At 44.9% G+C, this 17539-nt stretch overlaps 1 protein-coding gene across 2 annotated transcripts in view; it reads right to left on the reverse strand.

Annotated features, from left to right (window-relative positions):
- Window positions 1–17539, reverse strand: part of PCCB (propionyl-CoA carboxylase subunit beta) — a 74398-nt gene that overhangs the window by 48933 nt on the left and 7926 nt on the right. Inside the window, exons 4-6 of one of the 2 annotated variants that reach the window (XM_051859006.2) lie at window positions 17034–17090; window positions 8159–8272; window positions 3851–3961 (exon numbers count right to left, since the gene is read on the reverse strand). In XM_051859006.2, coding sequence (XP_051714966.1) covers window positions 3851–3961; window positions 8159–8272; window positions 17034–17090 — 282 coding nt within the window. The remainder of the gene's footprint in view (window positions 1–3850; window positions 3962–8158; window positions 8273–17033; window positions 17091–17539) is intronic. The other variant, XM_051859007.2, reaches the window with a different exon arrangement.

Here is a 17539-nt window from a genome sequence, read left to right on the forward strand (position 1 = left end):
TCACTACACTAAAGATATTAACACAATAAAGGAATACTGTGAGGGTTCCCACCCCTTCACTGTGACAGAGCAGGTTAAGCCAACCACTTGCGACCTCTGTATCCCGTATTAGAGTGCTGGTTCAGTCCTGGCTGCTCTGCTTCCACTCCAGCTCCTGCTAATGCGCCTGGGTAGGCAGCAGATGATGGTCCAAGCATTTGGTCCCCTGCCAACCACATGAGAGCCCAGAGGGAGCTCCTAGCTCCTGACCCCAGCCTGCTTGTTGCAGCCATCTGGGCAGCAAACCATCAGATGGAAGATTCTCTCTTTCTCTGTGTGTGTGTGTGTGTGTGTGTGTGTGTGTCTTTCTCTTTCTCTATCATTCAGCCTTTCAAATACATAAATCTTTAAAACACGCAAACTCTAGGCAAACTAGGAATACAGAGGCACTAATTCAATGTGGTAAGAACGTCTAAAGAAAACCTACAGCTAGTATCACACTTCCTGATGAGAAACTAGAAGCTTTCCCACGGAGGTCTGGAACAAGGCTGGAACTTTCCCTCTCACCACTGATTTTCTTTTTTCTTTTTCTTTTTTTTAACATGTGTTTTACTTATTTTGAAAGGCAGCGTTATAGAGGGGCAGGAGGGAGAAGAAAAGACAGAGAGGGGCCGGCGCCGCGGCTCACTAGGCTAATCCTCCGCCTAGCGGCGCCGGCACACCGGGTTCTAGTCCCGGTTGGGGCGCCGGATTCTGTCCCGGTTGCCCCTCTTCCAGGCCAGCTCTCTGCTGTGGCCAGGGAGTGCAGTGGAGGATGGCCCAGGTGCTTTGGCCCTGCACCCCATGGGAGACCAGGAAAAGCACCTGGCTCCTGGCTCCTGCCATTGGATCAGCGCGGTGCGCTGGCCGCAGCACGCCAGCCGCGGCGGCCATTGGAGGGTGAACCAACGGCAAAAGGAAGACCTTTCTTTCTGTCTCTCTCTCTCTCACTGTCCACTCTGCCTGTCAAAAAATAAAAAAAATAAAAAAAAAGAGAGGAAGAGATTTTTCCAACCACTGGTTCACTCCCCAAATGGCCGCAACTGCCAGGGCTGGGCCAGGTTGAAACCAGGAGCCAGGACCTCTAGGTCCTCCACATGGGTGACAAGGCCCCAAGCACTTGAGCCATCCTCTGCTGCCCTCCCACAAGCACCAGCAGAGAGCTGAGTCAGAAGTGGAACATGGGGCCATCACTGTGGCGTAGTGGGTAAAGTTGCCACCTGCAGTGCCAGCATCCCATATTTGTGCCGGTTCAAGTCCAGGCTGTTCCACTTCCAATCCAGCTCTCTGCTATGGCCTGAGAAAGCAGCAAAAGATGGTCCAACTCTTTGGGGTCCTGCACCGAAGTAGGAGACCTGGAAGAAGCTCCTGGCACCTGACTTTTCCTGGTTCAGTCCTGGCTGTTGCAGCCATCAGGGAGTGAAACAGTAGATAAAAGCTCTGTCATCCTCTCTCTGTGTAATTCTTTCAAATAAATTAAAAAAAAAAAAAAGATGCCAACATCCCATATCTATGTGTCTGGGTTCCAGTGCAGACTCCAGCTCCTGACTCCAGCTTCCTGCCGATGCAGACCCTGGGAGCCTGGGAGTGGCGATGGCTCAGTTGGGTTCCTGCCACCCACACGAGAGACCTGGATTGAGTTCAGAGCTCCCAGCCTTGGCCCTGGCCCAGCCTCAGCTGTTGCAGGCATCTAGGGAATGAATAAGAAGATGGAAGTTCATATTTACTCTCCCTCTCTCTGCCTCTCAAATAAAAGATTCTCTTGGTATTTTATTGTATTCTTATTAAACACATGGAATATTTAACATACACAATCATTAAGGTTTCATAATTAATTGTGGAGGACAAGAGAGGAAGTCTCATCAACATGCAAGTATTAATGAAAGTTTGGCAAGTGAGTCGGGAATGCTTAGGATAAAAAAGAATTAATGAGCTCCAGCCTCTGGAGTCTGAGTCAAATGGCGTCAACTGCCAACAGAACCCAAGAATGTACAGCCGAGGTGGACAGGAAGGAAGATGCCAGAGAACAGCACCACAGGAGGCAAAGGAAAAGAATGCTGCTGAAAGCACTGCAATGTTCCAGTCACTGATGACCATCGAAAAACAGGTGTAGGGTACAGGAGGACTGAGCTAAATCAGCATGTTAAAGACATGGGAAGAGGGGCTGGCGCGTAGCAGGTTAAGCTGCTGCCTGCAATGCTGGCATCACATATGGGCACCAGGTTGTGTCCTGGCTGCTCCACTTCCGATCCAGCTCCCTGCTGATGGCCTGGGAAAAGCCGTGGATGATGGCCAAGTGCTTGGGCCCCTGCCACCTGCATAGGAGACCGAGATGAAGCTCCTGGCTCCTGACTTCAACCAGCCCGGCGCTGGCCCTTGCAGCCATCTGGGGAGTGAACCAAAAGATTGAAGATCCATTTATCTGTATCTCTTCCTCTGTTTCTGTAACTCTAACTTTCAAGATAAATAAATCTTTAAGTTAAAAAAAAAAAAAAGACATGGGAAGAAATAAAGCGATAGCTTCCGAACGGTACAAATTAGGGGAGGGCCTTACTTTTGTTTGCAAGGCAGGCAGAGACCTGAACGTGGCTAAGTTCGGACGGGAAGATGCAGTACCTCGGGAGAGATGGAGAACAGTGAAGAGCGAGAAAGGGCAGCACGGGCCACCGCAGAGGTGTGGAGCACTGTTTCACAGAGGGGCACACGTGGGCAGGGAGGCTCTCTTCCCACACCTGTGTTCCTAGAGGCGGGACGGAGAGAGCACCAGGGTAGGGCTAGGTGCATGTATGGAGAATCGGCAGGAAAGCTCAGGGAATTCTGCTTTGTGCGGAAGTAAGAGATGTGGGTTTCTTAATCTTTGAAACAACCCATCGGTGAACACTTACATTGCTCTCAATCTGTCACTGAGAACGGTTCGGTCACAGAACACTCTTTGAAACTTGAACTCCAAAAAAAGTGCTTCCCATGGACTCTCCCACCAGAGCCGTCCTCTTGTCGGTTGACCGCCAGGCCTTTCTCCCAGCCTGCCTGTCTCAGTGTCCCTGGCGCATGATAACACAGTCATGAGCCGCAGCCTCACGTTCTGGGAGTAACCGAGCACACACAACAGTGGTACCGGAAGATCACGCTGCCTTGTGCCATCCTAGCTCACGCACATTCCGTGAGGTCTCTGAGGACACGATCCCACACACCACATTTCTCAGAATGTATCTCTGTCTGTAAGTCACACGGCACTGGATTTGAAGAGGAAAAGGTTGATTTTTTTTTTAATTAAGGTATCCAATTAGGGGTAAATACTACGTATAAACTCATGTAGACTTTGTTTGCAAATCATTTTAAAACATCATCCCATTAAAGTCACATAATTAAGATATGTCCCTCTTAAAATGAAGTTGGAATTCAGACTGATCCGTTACCGTTCTGGAGAAAACGTACTAACATGGCAAATAGTTCAAGTTCAAATACGGACACAGAAACAACTTCTCATAAGAAGTAGATTCTAGAAAAGCCTTCCTGAGAAACTTTATGACTAGGATCAGTAAAGTCATGTGTCTGGCAAAAGACAGGCTCCTTTGATTAATGGAAACCAATTTGCAATTCAGATCAAGAAGTAAAATCTCTCACCAATGAGGAACATCAGCATCGCCTGCCACCAAATTCCGCGAGCTAAAGATTTAGTGTGAAACCTTCCCTCCACTGAGACCGCAGCATCACGGCACCGCAAGCCAGTGAGAATTCAGATAACCTAGATGTGGGTCTGGAACTATTTTTATCGCAGATGAGGAACTGTGTGACTCTGAAAGGGAGCCCCAAACAGGCCCTTCCTCCTCACCTTTACCATGAACGTGAAGTCCGTCAGGGCCGGGGAGTAGACAGCCCCACCAGCACAGGGGCCCATGATCAGAGAAATCTGGGGGATGACTCCGGATGCCACGACATTCCTCTGCCAAGAGAGAAAGGCAGGGGCTCTGGTTACAGAGGTGAAAATGCAATAAAACAACATTTAGCTTTTGTTGCATGGAAACTCAATCCAGGAGGCAAGAGGCCTCATCAGTGAGGCTCTCCCAGAGCTCTATGTGAATGTCCCTCTTAACCGGTGGAATGGTTGACACCTTGCTTTCTGGGGCTAATACCTTCCCTCCTCCTTGGCAGCAACTCCCCCAAACCTCCACCAGGATGTGAGCTAGAGAGAAACCCACACACCCTGGCTCCAGACACCTTCCAGACCCAGCTCCCATCTGCACAAGGCTGGCCAGAGAACAGAAACCTCAGCATAGCATGTAACGCCAACACTTCCCCTGGAGGGCTGACCACCCTCTGCAGAGGGCACCAGCACATCATAGGGCAAGGCTAAGAGGCAGGTGCCACTTCCTAGTGAGTCTTCAACGTCTGCCCATGCCCAGACAGGACATGCCAGGGACAGGAAGGCCAAGTGAGGACAACAGTGCTAGGAAGAGCTAAGCCTCAGGCCACCTCCAGGAAAACAGCAGGGACTTGAGAACCCAGGCAAGACTAAAAGGGGTCCAAACACCCCTTGGCCTGCCCCTCATCACTTTCCTTGTCTAGAGCTCTATCCGCTTCGGAGAAGCAGGTCCATGTCTCATCCTGCCTTGGCTGTGATCCCAATCCCTATACAACATGGCACACAGCTTAACAGCAGCATAAAAAGTAGCCTATGCTGTTGGCACAAGTATCAAGGTGCGTGGCTAGACTTCCAGTTAGGGCAGATTGAAGAGTTCAGAAAATTCTCTCCCAAAACAATAACAACCAGTCAAAGTCAAATACCCATGGGTCTGGAACTACACCAAATACGAACAAATTAAGAAGTGTTCAATCATTTTTGAAGAACTCCTGAACTCAGGATAAAAACAATGAGGGTCTGTAGCATTCTTAACTGAGACTGCTACTATTGCCCACACTAGCTTGACAGTTCGTTTGTCATAAACTCTACTGGGACACAAGGACGATGAGCAGTTGCCTAGGGCTGGGTGGGATGACTGCTGTCGCTCCCCCTCTTCGTGGAGGAACGACACAGGACCCTGCGCTGTTCTTTTGTCTGCTCGGCCCTTCCCGGGTTTGCTGCTGGTTCTTCCCGGGTTGGCTGCCGTCCCTCCACCTCCGTGGAGGGGCGGGCCCCCCCTGCCACTTTCCCCACTTCCGCGGAGGAGTGGCACACCGCCAGCCGGCCCTCTCAGGGGCTGCTCAGATGTTATCCGGATGTTCCCCTTAGATGTTCCTGGTGCATGTTGTCTCTCTCCTCCTTTATAGTCCTCTTCCACCAATCCCAACTCTGCTACCCACACGCCGAGTACGCTGCTCTCCTCCAATCAGGAGCAGGATCAGCTCCTGCAGGTTATTGGTCAAACTGAAGGCAGCTGTGTAAAAGTTGTTTACTCCTCTCTCAGCGCCATATTGTGGGAGAGCAGATGCATAGAAAAAGTCTTAATTCCAGTAACTTAGTCTAGTCCGAGTTGCTCCCCACAGACTGCCAGGTGGCAAAGTATCTTTCTGGAATGAGAGAAAGGTTCTGAAACTATGCTATGGTAGTGGCTGCAGATGTCTAGAAATGTATTATAAAAATCACTTAACTATATGGTCACAATGGGTATACTTTATGATTTGTCAATTATACCTCAATAAGACAGGTTTTGTTTAACGTCTTCTGGAGAGAAAGAAAGATCAAGGAACTGTTTCAGAATAAAAGAGGCTAAATGGACACAGCAACTATAGATAGACCTTAATCCTGAGCTGGCTCCTGACCAGAAAAGCAAAAAGTGCTACAAAGGATTGCATTAAGGCCACTGGGTGAAATGTGAATAATGACTGTGGATTAGAATAATATTGATGGGGGCTGGCACTGTAGCACTGTAGCAGCAGGTTAAGCTGCTACCTACAACACTAGTATCCCATGTGAGTAGCAGTTCAATTCCCAGTTACTCCACTTCCATCCAACTCCCTGCTAACACATCTGAGAAAGAAGCAGAAGATGACCTTAGTGCTTGGGCCTCTGCCATCCACATGGGAGACTCGGATAGAGTTCCAGGCCTCCTGGCTTTGGGCTGCCCCAGCCTGGGCCACTGCAGCCATTTTGGGAGTGAACCAGCAGGTGGAAGATTCATTTCCTTCCTTCCTTCCTTCCTTCCTTCCTTCCTTCCTTCCTTCCTTCCTTCCTTCCTCCCTTCCTTTCTTCCTTTCTTTCTTTCTTTCTTTCTTTCTTTCTTTCTTTCTTTCTTTCTTTCTCTCTCTCTCTCTCTCTCTCTCTCTCTCTCCTCCCTCCCTCCCTCCCTCCCTCCCTCTGTCCCGCCCTCTGTCTCCTCCAACCCTCCACCCCTCCATAACTCTATCTTTCAAATAAAGTAATAAATCTTTTTTTAAAAAAAGAGAATAATATTGATGAATAAATGCTAGATGTTCTGATTTTTATTATCATATTCTGGTTATACAAGAAAACATCCTTATTCTTCTGAAATACCCACTGAAGTACTTATAGGTTAAAGGAGCACAGTATCATAGATTTATCCCCAAATGTTTGGAAAAATGCAACATGCAAATATGTACATATGGAGGATGACAGAATAAGTGGAGGAAAATGCAAGCAAGTGGTGGATCTGGAAGAAGGACAGATGGGAGTTCCTTCGCTTTTGGTGAAATGTTTCTATGAAGTTTGAAATTACATCAAAATTAAAAGTCACCCAAAAATAATAAGGGTTCCACCAAAATGAAAAGCAGCATTAGTAAGCAATTAATTCAGTAATGCAAAATGTTTTCAATTCATTAAGAAGCAGAGAGAGAGAGAGAGAAAAGAGAGAGAGAGATTCCACCCAGAGGTTCACCCCTAAATGCCTGCAACAGCCAAGGTCAAGACTGGAAGCAGGGAAATCATCTGGGTTTCCCTCCCGGGTGGCAGGAACCCAAGCACTTCAGCCATCATCGCTGTCTCCCACAGTATGCATTGACAAGAATCTACAACCAGCAGGCTGAGGCCAGGAACTGAACCCTGGTACTATGATATGGGATGCAGGCTTCTTAACTGCTAGGCCAAATACCCACTCCAGCAATGAATCTTCAAGTCACCGAAGTCCATCCCTTGAAAACAAAAGACCCAACTCCCCAGACCTATTCTCAAAAAAGATGTGTTACATCAGAGGCCACCTTAAAATCCCCTCATTCCTTGCTACTTCTCTTAGGCCACTCTTTCCTTTGCTTCTAACACAGGGGCCACTTCCAGGCCTAAACTGTGCAGGCCAGTCCACCCACAACTAACCCTCCCTGGTGGGTGATCCCTGAAGCTCAAGATGAGAAAGTAGGCTTAAGACCTACAAAAACTGGCTTCCCGACTACGTACTCCTATTACTCACAGAGCATCTCACGAAAAGTAAACACACATTTTCTTCTGACTAATCACAAAGGGCAGTGACCGGAGATGGGACCCTTCCAAGCCCACAGGCCAGCAGAGGACAAGAGCAGCTGGCCTGATTAGAAACAATGCTGGCCTGTCTCTTCTTCCTTCCCCCGCCTCCCTCCCCACTAGAAACGCTGCCAGTCTCTCCAGCAGTACCCAGGGCACCCCAGTCTCCTGACTGTATCTCTCACAATATACTTCTTCATACTTCAAGTAACACATTATTTTGGCTTCCTATTCACTTCTTTCTCGTTATCTCAGGCCGCAAATAAACAAAAGATATATAAAACAATGATCTCCAAATGTTTTTGACTGTGGGGTTTGGAGTGACTTCTTCCTCCCTTTACCACTGCTTCGACCTTGAACGATGTCCTACAGTGTTTTATCCAGAGCATTAAAAAAGCAGGGTAGTGAGAAAACAGAGGTCTGAATGCTAGCAAATCAATTTTATTTTAACCTTCCATATTCCCTCTGCCTTGCTTTTTGGAAAAAAAAAATATTTTCAGCTGCTTCTCCCTAATGAATGATCTTTCATTGTTTTCCTCCATAGTAGCCTTCTATCAGGAAGAAAGAGAACCCTCCCCATCCACCCCCCAACCCACCCTCCGTGACCCAGGAAGGAGCCACAGAACAGACACAACAATGAAGAGAGAGAGAGAGGGAGGCTCTGGCAAGACACAGCCACAGGAGTAAGCCTCCTACTTCACTCTCTCCATTCTCTAGTTACAGGGTTCTCACCAGAAAGATGTCTGCGTAGCCAGCCAAGGACTCCACCCCCTCTTGGATCCGCGCTCCGCCAGAGTCGTTGAGCCCAATCACTGGTGCCCCGACGGTGAGGGCCTGGTCCATGATCTGCCAGAGCAGAGAAATCATGAGACAACTGCTCTTGATGCCAAAAGCAGCCCTGATGAAGAACTGCTCTGTAGCATTTTCAGGAAAATGTTATTGAGTATACTTTTTCTTTTTTTTTTTTTTTCAAAGAAAACTTCTGTTTAAGGAATACAAACTTCGTGCATGTCTTAAGTACAACTTTAGGAATATAGCGATTCTTTCCACCACACATGCCTTACCACCCATCTCCCACTCCTCCTCCTCCTCCCTCTCCCATTCCCAGTCCCATTCTCCACTAAGATCCATTTTCAATTAACTTTATACACAGAAGACCAACTCTATACTAAGTAAAGATTTCAATAATTTGCACAAAAAAAAAAGCTCCTCAACAGTTGAGACAAGGGCTGTTCATATCTTCCACTTAATATACTAACACGAAATAAATCTTTGAGAACAAGTTTTATAGTCAACTCTCATGATACAACTCATTGAAGACAGAGGTCCTGCATGGGGACTTAGAGCACAGGGACTCCTATTGTTAATTTAACAATTAACACTCTTATGTGTGACATCAGCGGTTACCCAAGGCTCTTGACATGAGCTGCCTAGGCTGTGGAAACCTTCTGAATTCAAAAACTCTGTCAGTATTTAGATAAGGCCATAAGGAAAGTGGAACTTCTCTCCTCCCTTCAGAGAAAAGTACCTCTTTCTTTGATGGCCCCTTCTTTCCACTGGGGTCTTACTAACAGAGATCCTTCATGTAGGACATTCTTTGTCACAGTGTCTTGGCTTTCCATGCCTGAAATGGTCTCGTGGGCTTTTAAGCCAGATCCAAATGCCTAAAGAGTTGATTCTGAGGTCAGAGTGCTACTTAAAGTGATTATCATTCTAGTTGGCTGTGTGGACTGCTTTCCATGTTGGAATATTCTCTCCTTTTTAATTCCATTTATGATTATTACCAAACACTTGATCCTATCCATATGATCACTTTAACACTTAAGATGGTATTTTTACTACACAGCTTAAGGGGATATGGGATCCCATGGCAAGTTTTTCAACTATACTCTTACAAGTAAGTCCATAGGAATGTATGCAGAATGATACAGCTTTATAAACTTCATACACTTCATAATTACAACTTTAGGAACATGGTGATTCCCTCCACCATGCCTGCCCTCCCACCCATACTTCCATCCCTCTTCCTCCTCCCTCCCTTATTTCCACTCTTATTTTTTACTGAGATCTATTTTCAATTAACTTTATACACATGATTAACTCTATGTTAAGTGAAGCGTTTAACAAATAGTACAAAAAAAAAAACACTGTTCCTCAACAGTCAAGACAAGGGCTGTTCAAGTCATTGCTTCTCAAAGTGTCAATTTCACTTCTGCAGATTGCCTTTTAGGTGCTCTGTTAGTTATCACAGATCAGGGAGAACTATGGTATTTGTCCCTTTAGGACTGGTTTATTTCACTAAGTATGATGTTTTCCAGATTCATCCACTTTTTTTTGCAAATGACCAGATTTCATTTTTTACTGCTATATAATATTCCATAGAGTACATATCCCATAATTTCTTTATCCAGTCTTCAGTTGACAGGCATTTGGGTTGATTCTATGTCTTAGCTATTATGAACTGAGCTGCAATAAACATAGGGTGCAGGTAATCCTTTTATCTGCTGATTTCATTTCCCTTGGATAAATTCCCAGGAGGAAGATGGCTGGGTTGTATAGTAGATCTATATTCAGATTTCTGAGATAGCTCCATATTGTCATCCATAGTGACTGTATGTTTGAGTCCCATCTGTTCCACCTATAATCCAGCTCCCTGCTGTGGCTTGGGAAAGCAGCAGAAGATGGTCCAGGTCCTTGGGCCCCTGTATCTGCATGGGAAACCAAGAAGAAGCTCCTGGCTCCTGGCTTCAGATAAGCTCAGCTCCAGCTGTTGCAGCCAATTGGAGAGTGAACCAGCAGATGGAAGACCTCTTTCTGCCTCTCATTCTCTCTGTGTAACTCTGTCAAATAAATAATCTTTAAAAAAAAAAAAAAGGAATTCTTAGCCATGTCATTCTCTGTATATACAAAGGCTGTTGACTTTTACATCCTGCTACTTTACCAAATTCTTCTATGAGTTCCAATAGTCTCTTTTTGAAGTCTTTTGTATCTGTTATATATAATCATGTCATCTGCAAATAGGGATAGTCTGATTTCCTCCTTCCCAATTTGTATCCCTTTGATTTCTTTTTCTTGCCTAATGGCTCTGGCTAAAACTTCCAGGACTATATTGAATAGCAATGGTGACAGTAAGCATCCTTCTCTGGTTCCATATCTCAGTGAGGATGCTTCCAATTTTTCTCCCTTCAATAGGACACTGACCATGGGTTTGTCATAAATTGCCTTGTGTTGAGGAATGTTCCTTCTATACTCAATTTTCTTAGAGTTTTCATCATGAAAGGGTATTGTATTTTATCAAATGCTTTCTCCGCATCTATTAAGATAATCATATGGTTTTTGTTCTTTAGTTTGTTAATGTGATGTATCACATTGATTGCTTTGCAAATGTTGAACCATCCCTCCATACCAGGGATAAATCCCACTTGGTCCAAATGAATGATCTTTCTGATGTGTTGTTGGATTCCACTGGCTAGAATTTTGTTGAGGAGATTTGTGTCTATGTTCATCAGGGAAATTGGTCTGTAGCTCTCTTTCTCTGCTGGATCATTTTTAGGTTTAGGAATTAAGGAGATGCTGGCTTCATAGAAAGAATTTGGGATGATTTTCTACCTTCCAATTGTTTTGAATAGATTAAGAGTAATTGGAGTTAGTTCTTTAAATGTCTGGTAAAGTTTTTCAGTGAAGCTATCCACTCTTGGGCCTTTCTTCATTAGAAGGGCCTTTATTATTGATTTAATCTCCCTATTGGTTACTGGTCTATTTAGGTTTTCTATGTCTTCATTGCTTACTGTAGGTAGGTTGCATGTGTCCAGGAATCCATCCATTTCTTCTAGGTTTCCCAGATGTTGGCATACAGTTCTTTGCAGTAATTTCTGATGATTTTTTTTTTTTACTTCTGTGGCATCTGTTGTTACACTTTCTTTTTCATATCTAATTGTCTTTTTTTTTTTTACAGATTTATTTATTTATTTGAAAATCAGTTATACAGAGAGAGAAGGAAAGGCAGAGAGATTGTCCATATTCAGGTTCACTCCCCAATTGGCAGCAATGGCCAGAGCTGCGCCGATCTGAAGCCAGGAGCCAGAAGCTTCTCTGGGTCTCCCATGAGGGTGCAAGGACCCAAGGACTTGGGCCATCTTCCACTGCTTTCCCAGGCCACAGCAGAGAGCTGAACTGGAAGTGCAGCAGCTGGGACTCAAACCAGTGCCCATATGGGATGTGTGAGCTATAGGTGGCTGCTTTATCTGCTATGCCACAGTGCCAGCAACTCTAATTTTATTAATTTGGGTCTTCTCCCTCCTTTTTTGGTTAGTTGGGCCAACGGTTTGTTAATTTTATTTACTTTTTTTGGAAAAACCAGCTTTTTGTTTTGCTGATCTTTTGCATTTTATTGGTTTCGATTTTGTTGATTTCTAATTTTAATTACATCTTTTCTCCTACTAGTTTTGGGTTTGGTTTGCTGTTGTTTTTCTTGGTCCTTGAGATGCACTGATAGCTCACTTACTTGGTGCCTTTCCAATTTTTTTATATAGGCACCTATTGCTATAAATTTTCCTCTTAACACAACTTTTGTTATACTCCCTAAGTTTTGATATGTTGTATTTTCATCTTAATTTGTTTCCAGAAATTTTTTGATTTCTTCAATAAACCACTGTTCATACGGAGCATGTTCTACAGTCTCCATGTGTTTTCACTTGTTCTCAAGATTCCTGAGCTGATTTTGAGCTTCATTCCACTGTGGGCCAAAAAGATACATGGTATGATTTTGATTTTTTTCGAATTTGCTGAGACTTGCTTTATGGCCTAGCATGTAGTCAATCCCAAACAAAACTCCATGCACTTGTGAGAAGAATATGTATTCTGCAGCTGTAGGATGGACAGTTTTGCAGATATCTGTTAGGTCCATTTGGTCTATAGTGTCGATTAACTGTTGTTTCCTTGCTGATCTGTCCATTGCTGAAAATGGGATTGAAGTCCCCCACTACTATTGTTTGGGAGTCTATGTTTACCCTTAGATCCTTTAACATTTCTTTTGAGTAGCCAGGTGCCCCATAATTAGGTGCATATAGTTTTATAATAGTGACATCTTCCTGTTGAATTGATCCCTTAATCATTACATAGTGTTCTTCTTTGTCTCTTTCAACAGTTTTTGTGTTAAAGGCTATGTTGTCTGATATTAGGATAGCTACACCAGCTTTTTTGGTTTCTGTTAGCATAGATTTTTTTTTATCCTTTCACTTTCAGTCTGCATGTATCTTTGTTGGTGAAATGTGTTTCTTGTAGGCAGAAAATAGATGGGTTTTGTTCTTTTAATCCATTCAGCCAGTCTGTGTCTTTTAACTGGAGAGTTGAGGCTATTTACATTCAAGGTGACTATTTATAAATAATGACTTGGCCCTGCCATTTTTCCATAAATATTCCTATTTTTTCCTTTGGATTTCTTTTGTACTTTTACTGGGAGATTTTCTGCCTCCACCTTCTTTCATAGTGATGACGTTTCTGTGTTTCTGTGTGCAGCACATCCTTAAGCATCTTTTGCAAGGCTGCATGGGTAGTGACAAATTCTTTCCATTTCTGTTTGTTACGGAAGATCTTTATTTCACCTTCACTCATAAATGAGAGCTTTGCAGGGTGCAGTATTCTGGGATGACTTTTTTCCTCTTAAAATTTGGCAAATATCTTGCCATTCTCTCCTAGTCTGTAGGGTTTCTGATGAGAAGTCAGCTGTGAGTCCAACTGGATATCTTCTGAAAGTAATCTGGCATTTCTCTCACGCACATTTTAGCATCTTTATGTTCTACTGTGGAGGGTTTCATGATAACGTGTCATGGTGAAGATCTTTTCTGGTCATGTCCATTAGGAGTTCTATGTGCTTCCTGTACTTGGATATCCCTTTCTTTCTCCAAATTAGGAAAATTTTCTGTTATTGTTTCACTAATAAGGCCTTCTAACTCATTCTCTTTCCATGCTTTCAGAATTCCTAGAACCCATATGTTGGATCATTTGATAGTATCCTGTAGATTCCCAACAATGTTTTTTAGTTTTCTAAATTCTTCTTCTTGTTTTTCGTCTGACTGTATAATTTCCTGTGCTTTGTCTTCTAAGTCAGAAATTCTTTCTTCTGCTTCACCGATTCTGTTAAGGCTTTCCACTGCATTTTTATTTGTTCTATTGAATTCGTCATTTCCAAGATTTCATTTTGATTTCTCTTTAAGATCATAAATTCATGGCAGAAATTTGGATCATGTCATGCACAGATTTCATTAGTTTGTGGTTTGCTTCTGATTACTTCTAGGTCATCCTATGATCAATATTTTGAATTCCACTTCTGCCATTTCTTCAATCTCTTCATCTTCACAATCTAGTACTGAAGTGTTGTGTTCTTTTGAGGGCACCATGTGTCTTCCTTATTCTTGTTTCTTGAATTGGTGCATTTGTTACTTGGCATTTGTGAAGATATTCATTGGTTTCTTTGTTTTTTTTTTCTATTGTAGCAGCTTTTAGCTTTGTATTATTCCTCTGTGAATCAGTGGAGTGTCTGCCTGCAGTGAATATCTGGAGGCATGTGGAGGAAAGACAGACACTGAAGCTGTGTGGAAGGCTCAGGATGTGGCCAGAGAGCTCCATTCAGTTCTCCAGGGTGAAGGGTATGTCTAAGGTGACACACCCAGGTTGGGCATGGTAAATCTTTTTTTTAAATTTTTTAAATTTTATTATTATTATTTTTTTGACAGGCAGAGTGGACAGTGAGAGAGACAGAGAGAAAGGTCTTCCTTTTTCCATTGGTTCACCCCCCAATGGCCACTGTGGCCGGTGCACCATGCTGATCCAAAGCCAGGAGCCAGGTGCTTCTCCTGGTCTCCCATGGGGTGCAGGGCCCAAGCACTTGGGCCATCCTCCACTGCACTCCCGGGCCACAGCAGAGAGCTGGATTGGAAGAGGAGCAACTGGGACAGAATCCGGCGCCCGACCGGGACTAGAACCTGGAGTGCCGGCACCACAGGTGGAGGATTAGCCTAGTGAGCTGTGGCACTGGCTTTTCTTTTTTTTTAAACCAGAGGGAGGTTTGTTCTGCTCTGCTGGCATAGACTCAACTCACCTCCTCCCCTCAGAGTAGATAAGTGCCTGGGTGCTATCCCCAGTGGGTATAAATATTCATCCGCTATGCCACAAGAACCACACAAAGGATCTGTGTATGCAGTCCCCTGTGTAAGCAGATTCCCCAGCAATGCTCCTCACCAGGTAACCAGGTAGCTCTGAGCAGGTAGCGCCTCCCACAGTGACTGCCCACCTTGAGCCTTCCACACAACCTCAATGTTTTCACAGCCCCAGCACACAAGCCTCCCCCAGTCACAAGCACTCAGACCCCTGTCAGTTCTCCCCAGCAGACTCAGGAGTCTCCACTCAGCTGGCTGCTGGACATGGACACAAGCTGGCACAGCTGTTACATATTTCCAAAATGGCACCTGCTCTCTACTGGCTTGTTACAGGATGCCATTGCAGGGTGATCAGGGAAAGAGAAATGTGCCCCCCCCCTTTTCTCCTCTAGTTTGGCAAGTACACTATCCCCCACAGGGCTCCAAGCAGGATTCCTTCTAGGCTCTTCCTGCAGCTCTATTGCCAATGGCTTGGGCTACTGCAGTCTGGTCTCACCTCACTCTCCAAAGCTGGTACAGAGGCTCTCAGCTGCTGGGGTCCTGAGTTGTGCGTGTCCTTGCCCTCCACAAAGGTCTGCTGTGTCCCTCTAATTTGCAGAGTTTCCTCTGCCATTTTCTTCCTAACTCTTTCCTGAGACTGCACTCTCTCCACTTTTTTTAAACTATCTTCTTCAAGACTACAGCAGTAAGCTCCCTATGCCACCATCTTAATCCAATCAACTATACTTTTCTTTAATTTATTTGACAGGTAGAGAGAGTTATAGACAGTGAGAAAGAGAGAAAGGCTTTCCTTCCATTGGTTCACTCCCCAAATGGCCACTACGGCCGGCGCTGTGCCAATCCGAAGCCAGGAGCCAGATGCTTCTTCCCAGTTTCCCATGCAGGTGTGGGGCCCAAGCACTTGGGCCATCCTCCACTGCCCTCCCAGGCCACAGCAGAGAGCTGGACTGGAAGAGGACCAACCGGGACTAGAAACAGTGCCCATATGGGATGACGGTGCCACAGGCAGAGGATTAACCAAGTGAGCCATGGCACCGGCCCCGACTATACCTTTCAAAACAGGAGGTAACATTGGTCTCACACCTCCCTCCCAACCCATGATGACCGAGTCCCTTCATGCAAGACACAGGACCAGATATTTAAGAGGCAAATTAGGGGTCAGTGTTGTGGTGCAACTAGTTAAGATGTGACCTGTAATGCCAACATCCCATATGAGCAACAATTCCCATGTGGGCTGCTCCACTTTCAATGTTGCTCTCTGCTAATGCACCTGGGAAAGCAGTATAAGATGGCCCAAATGCTTGGGCTCCTGCTTCCCACATGGGAGAACAGAATAGAGTTCCACGCACCCGGCTTTGGCCAGGCCCAGCCTTGGCCATTGAGGCCATTTAGGGAGTAAACCAGTGAGTGAAAGATCTCTCCCTCCCTGTGATTCTGCCTTTCAAATAAATAAATCTTTAATTTAAAAAAAAGAGGATGATTAAAACCCCCAAAACCCAAGAGCCAAAGCACTTCCCATCAGCAAGGAATAAGATTGCTCAATGCAACCTGCAAGCTCAGGTTGTAATATTTAATATTTCTTTGAAAGTCAGAATTACAGAAAGAGAGAGAGAGAGCAAGCAAGCTCTGGGCCAGGTTGAAGCCAGGAGCCAAGAGCTTCATCTGGTTCTCTAATGTGAGTCCAGGGGCCCAAGCACTTGTCAGCTCGGCTTAGCTCGACTTTAATGCCAAATTTCTTCCAATAACAACCTATGCTTTATTCCTCTCCAGAGCACTGAAATCCTGCAAAATTCAAAAACACCATCATGCAGTCCTTGCGCTGCCCCTTACCTCTCAGCCCCTGGCCTTTCCCCCTGACAGGTGGTTCTTTATCGGGGTCCTTGGAACCTCAAGGGGGTCTGTGAACAGATTTCAGGGGGCCCCTGAGCTTGGATGGGAAAATATTTACACCTGTATGCTCACTAACTCTAGCCGATCTTCAGCATTAGGCAGCAAACCACAGCAGTCTTAGAAAGATACCTGTGACTTCACCATTCACATATGCCAGATATTTTTATCACAGTAAAGCTGCTACAGATATCCTGAAATATCATTGTCACTCCTGCCTACTTCGAAATTCCACCAGCTATTCGATCCACTGGAAAACCTTATGCACCAATGCATTAATAAAGCAGCACACATATTATAAATGAGGGGCTTTTTAAAAAATGTTTTTCAGTTTTTGTAGTCCAATGCATTCTATGCATGGAAAAGCACAAGGTTCCAGCCATTGCCACCCCATCAAAGAAATCTGCGGTACCCAAAACTGTGAAGAGTCCCTTTGGGTTAGCACCAGCACGACTCCTCCCCACCACGAGCTCCCAGCTCAGTGTCTTGCAAACCAAGGAAACACAGCATACACAATGTCACTGATGAACCTATCCGGTCTGTTTTCAATATAAAGCACTTACTTTGCAGATCTTCTGGGCATGAGCTCCTGACAGACTGCCTCCAAAAACTGTGAAGTCCTGAAGAGAAAACACAATTAAATCAACAAGTAGAATGTAGTGACTGGTCAGAGACGAAGACCCAACAGAAAAGGAAATCGAAAACTCAAAAGTTTTTAAAGGACTTCCAGAAGTTGGCAAAAACAGGCTAAAGATTTGATTTATAGATTATTCTGTAGAACAGTGAATAAAACATCATCCAGAGAGGTCATGTGTTATCAAGGGCAAAACATATAGTTTTTGCTCTACAAAATGATTTGCAGGGGCTGGCACTGTGGCATAGGTTAAGCCTCTGCCTGAGGTACTGGCATCCCAAATGGGTGCTGATTTGAGTCCCAGATACTCCATTCCCGATCCAGCTCCCTGCTAATGTGCCTGGGAAAGCAGCAGAAGATGGCCCAAGTCCTTGGGACCCTGTCACTCATGTAGGAGACCCAGATGGAGTTCAAGGCTCCTGGCTTCAGCTTGGC

This window comes from Oryctolagus cuniculus, chromosome 4, assembly GCF_964237555.1.
Source record: "Oryctolagus cuniculus chromosome 4, mOryCun1.1, whole genome shotgun sequence".
NCBI classification, from domain to species: Eukaryota; Metazoa; Chordata; class Mammalia; order Lagomorpha; family Leporidae; genus Oryctolagus; species Oryctolagus cuniculus.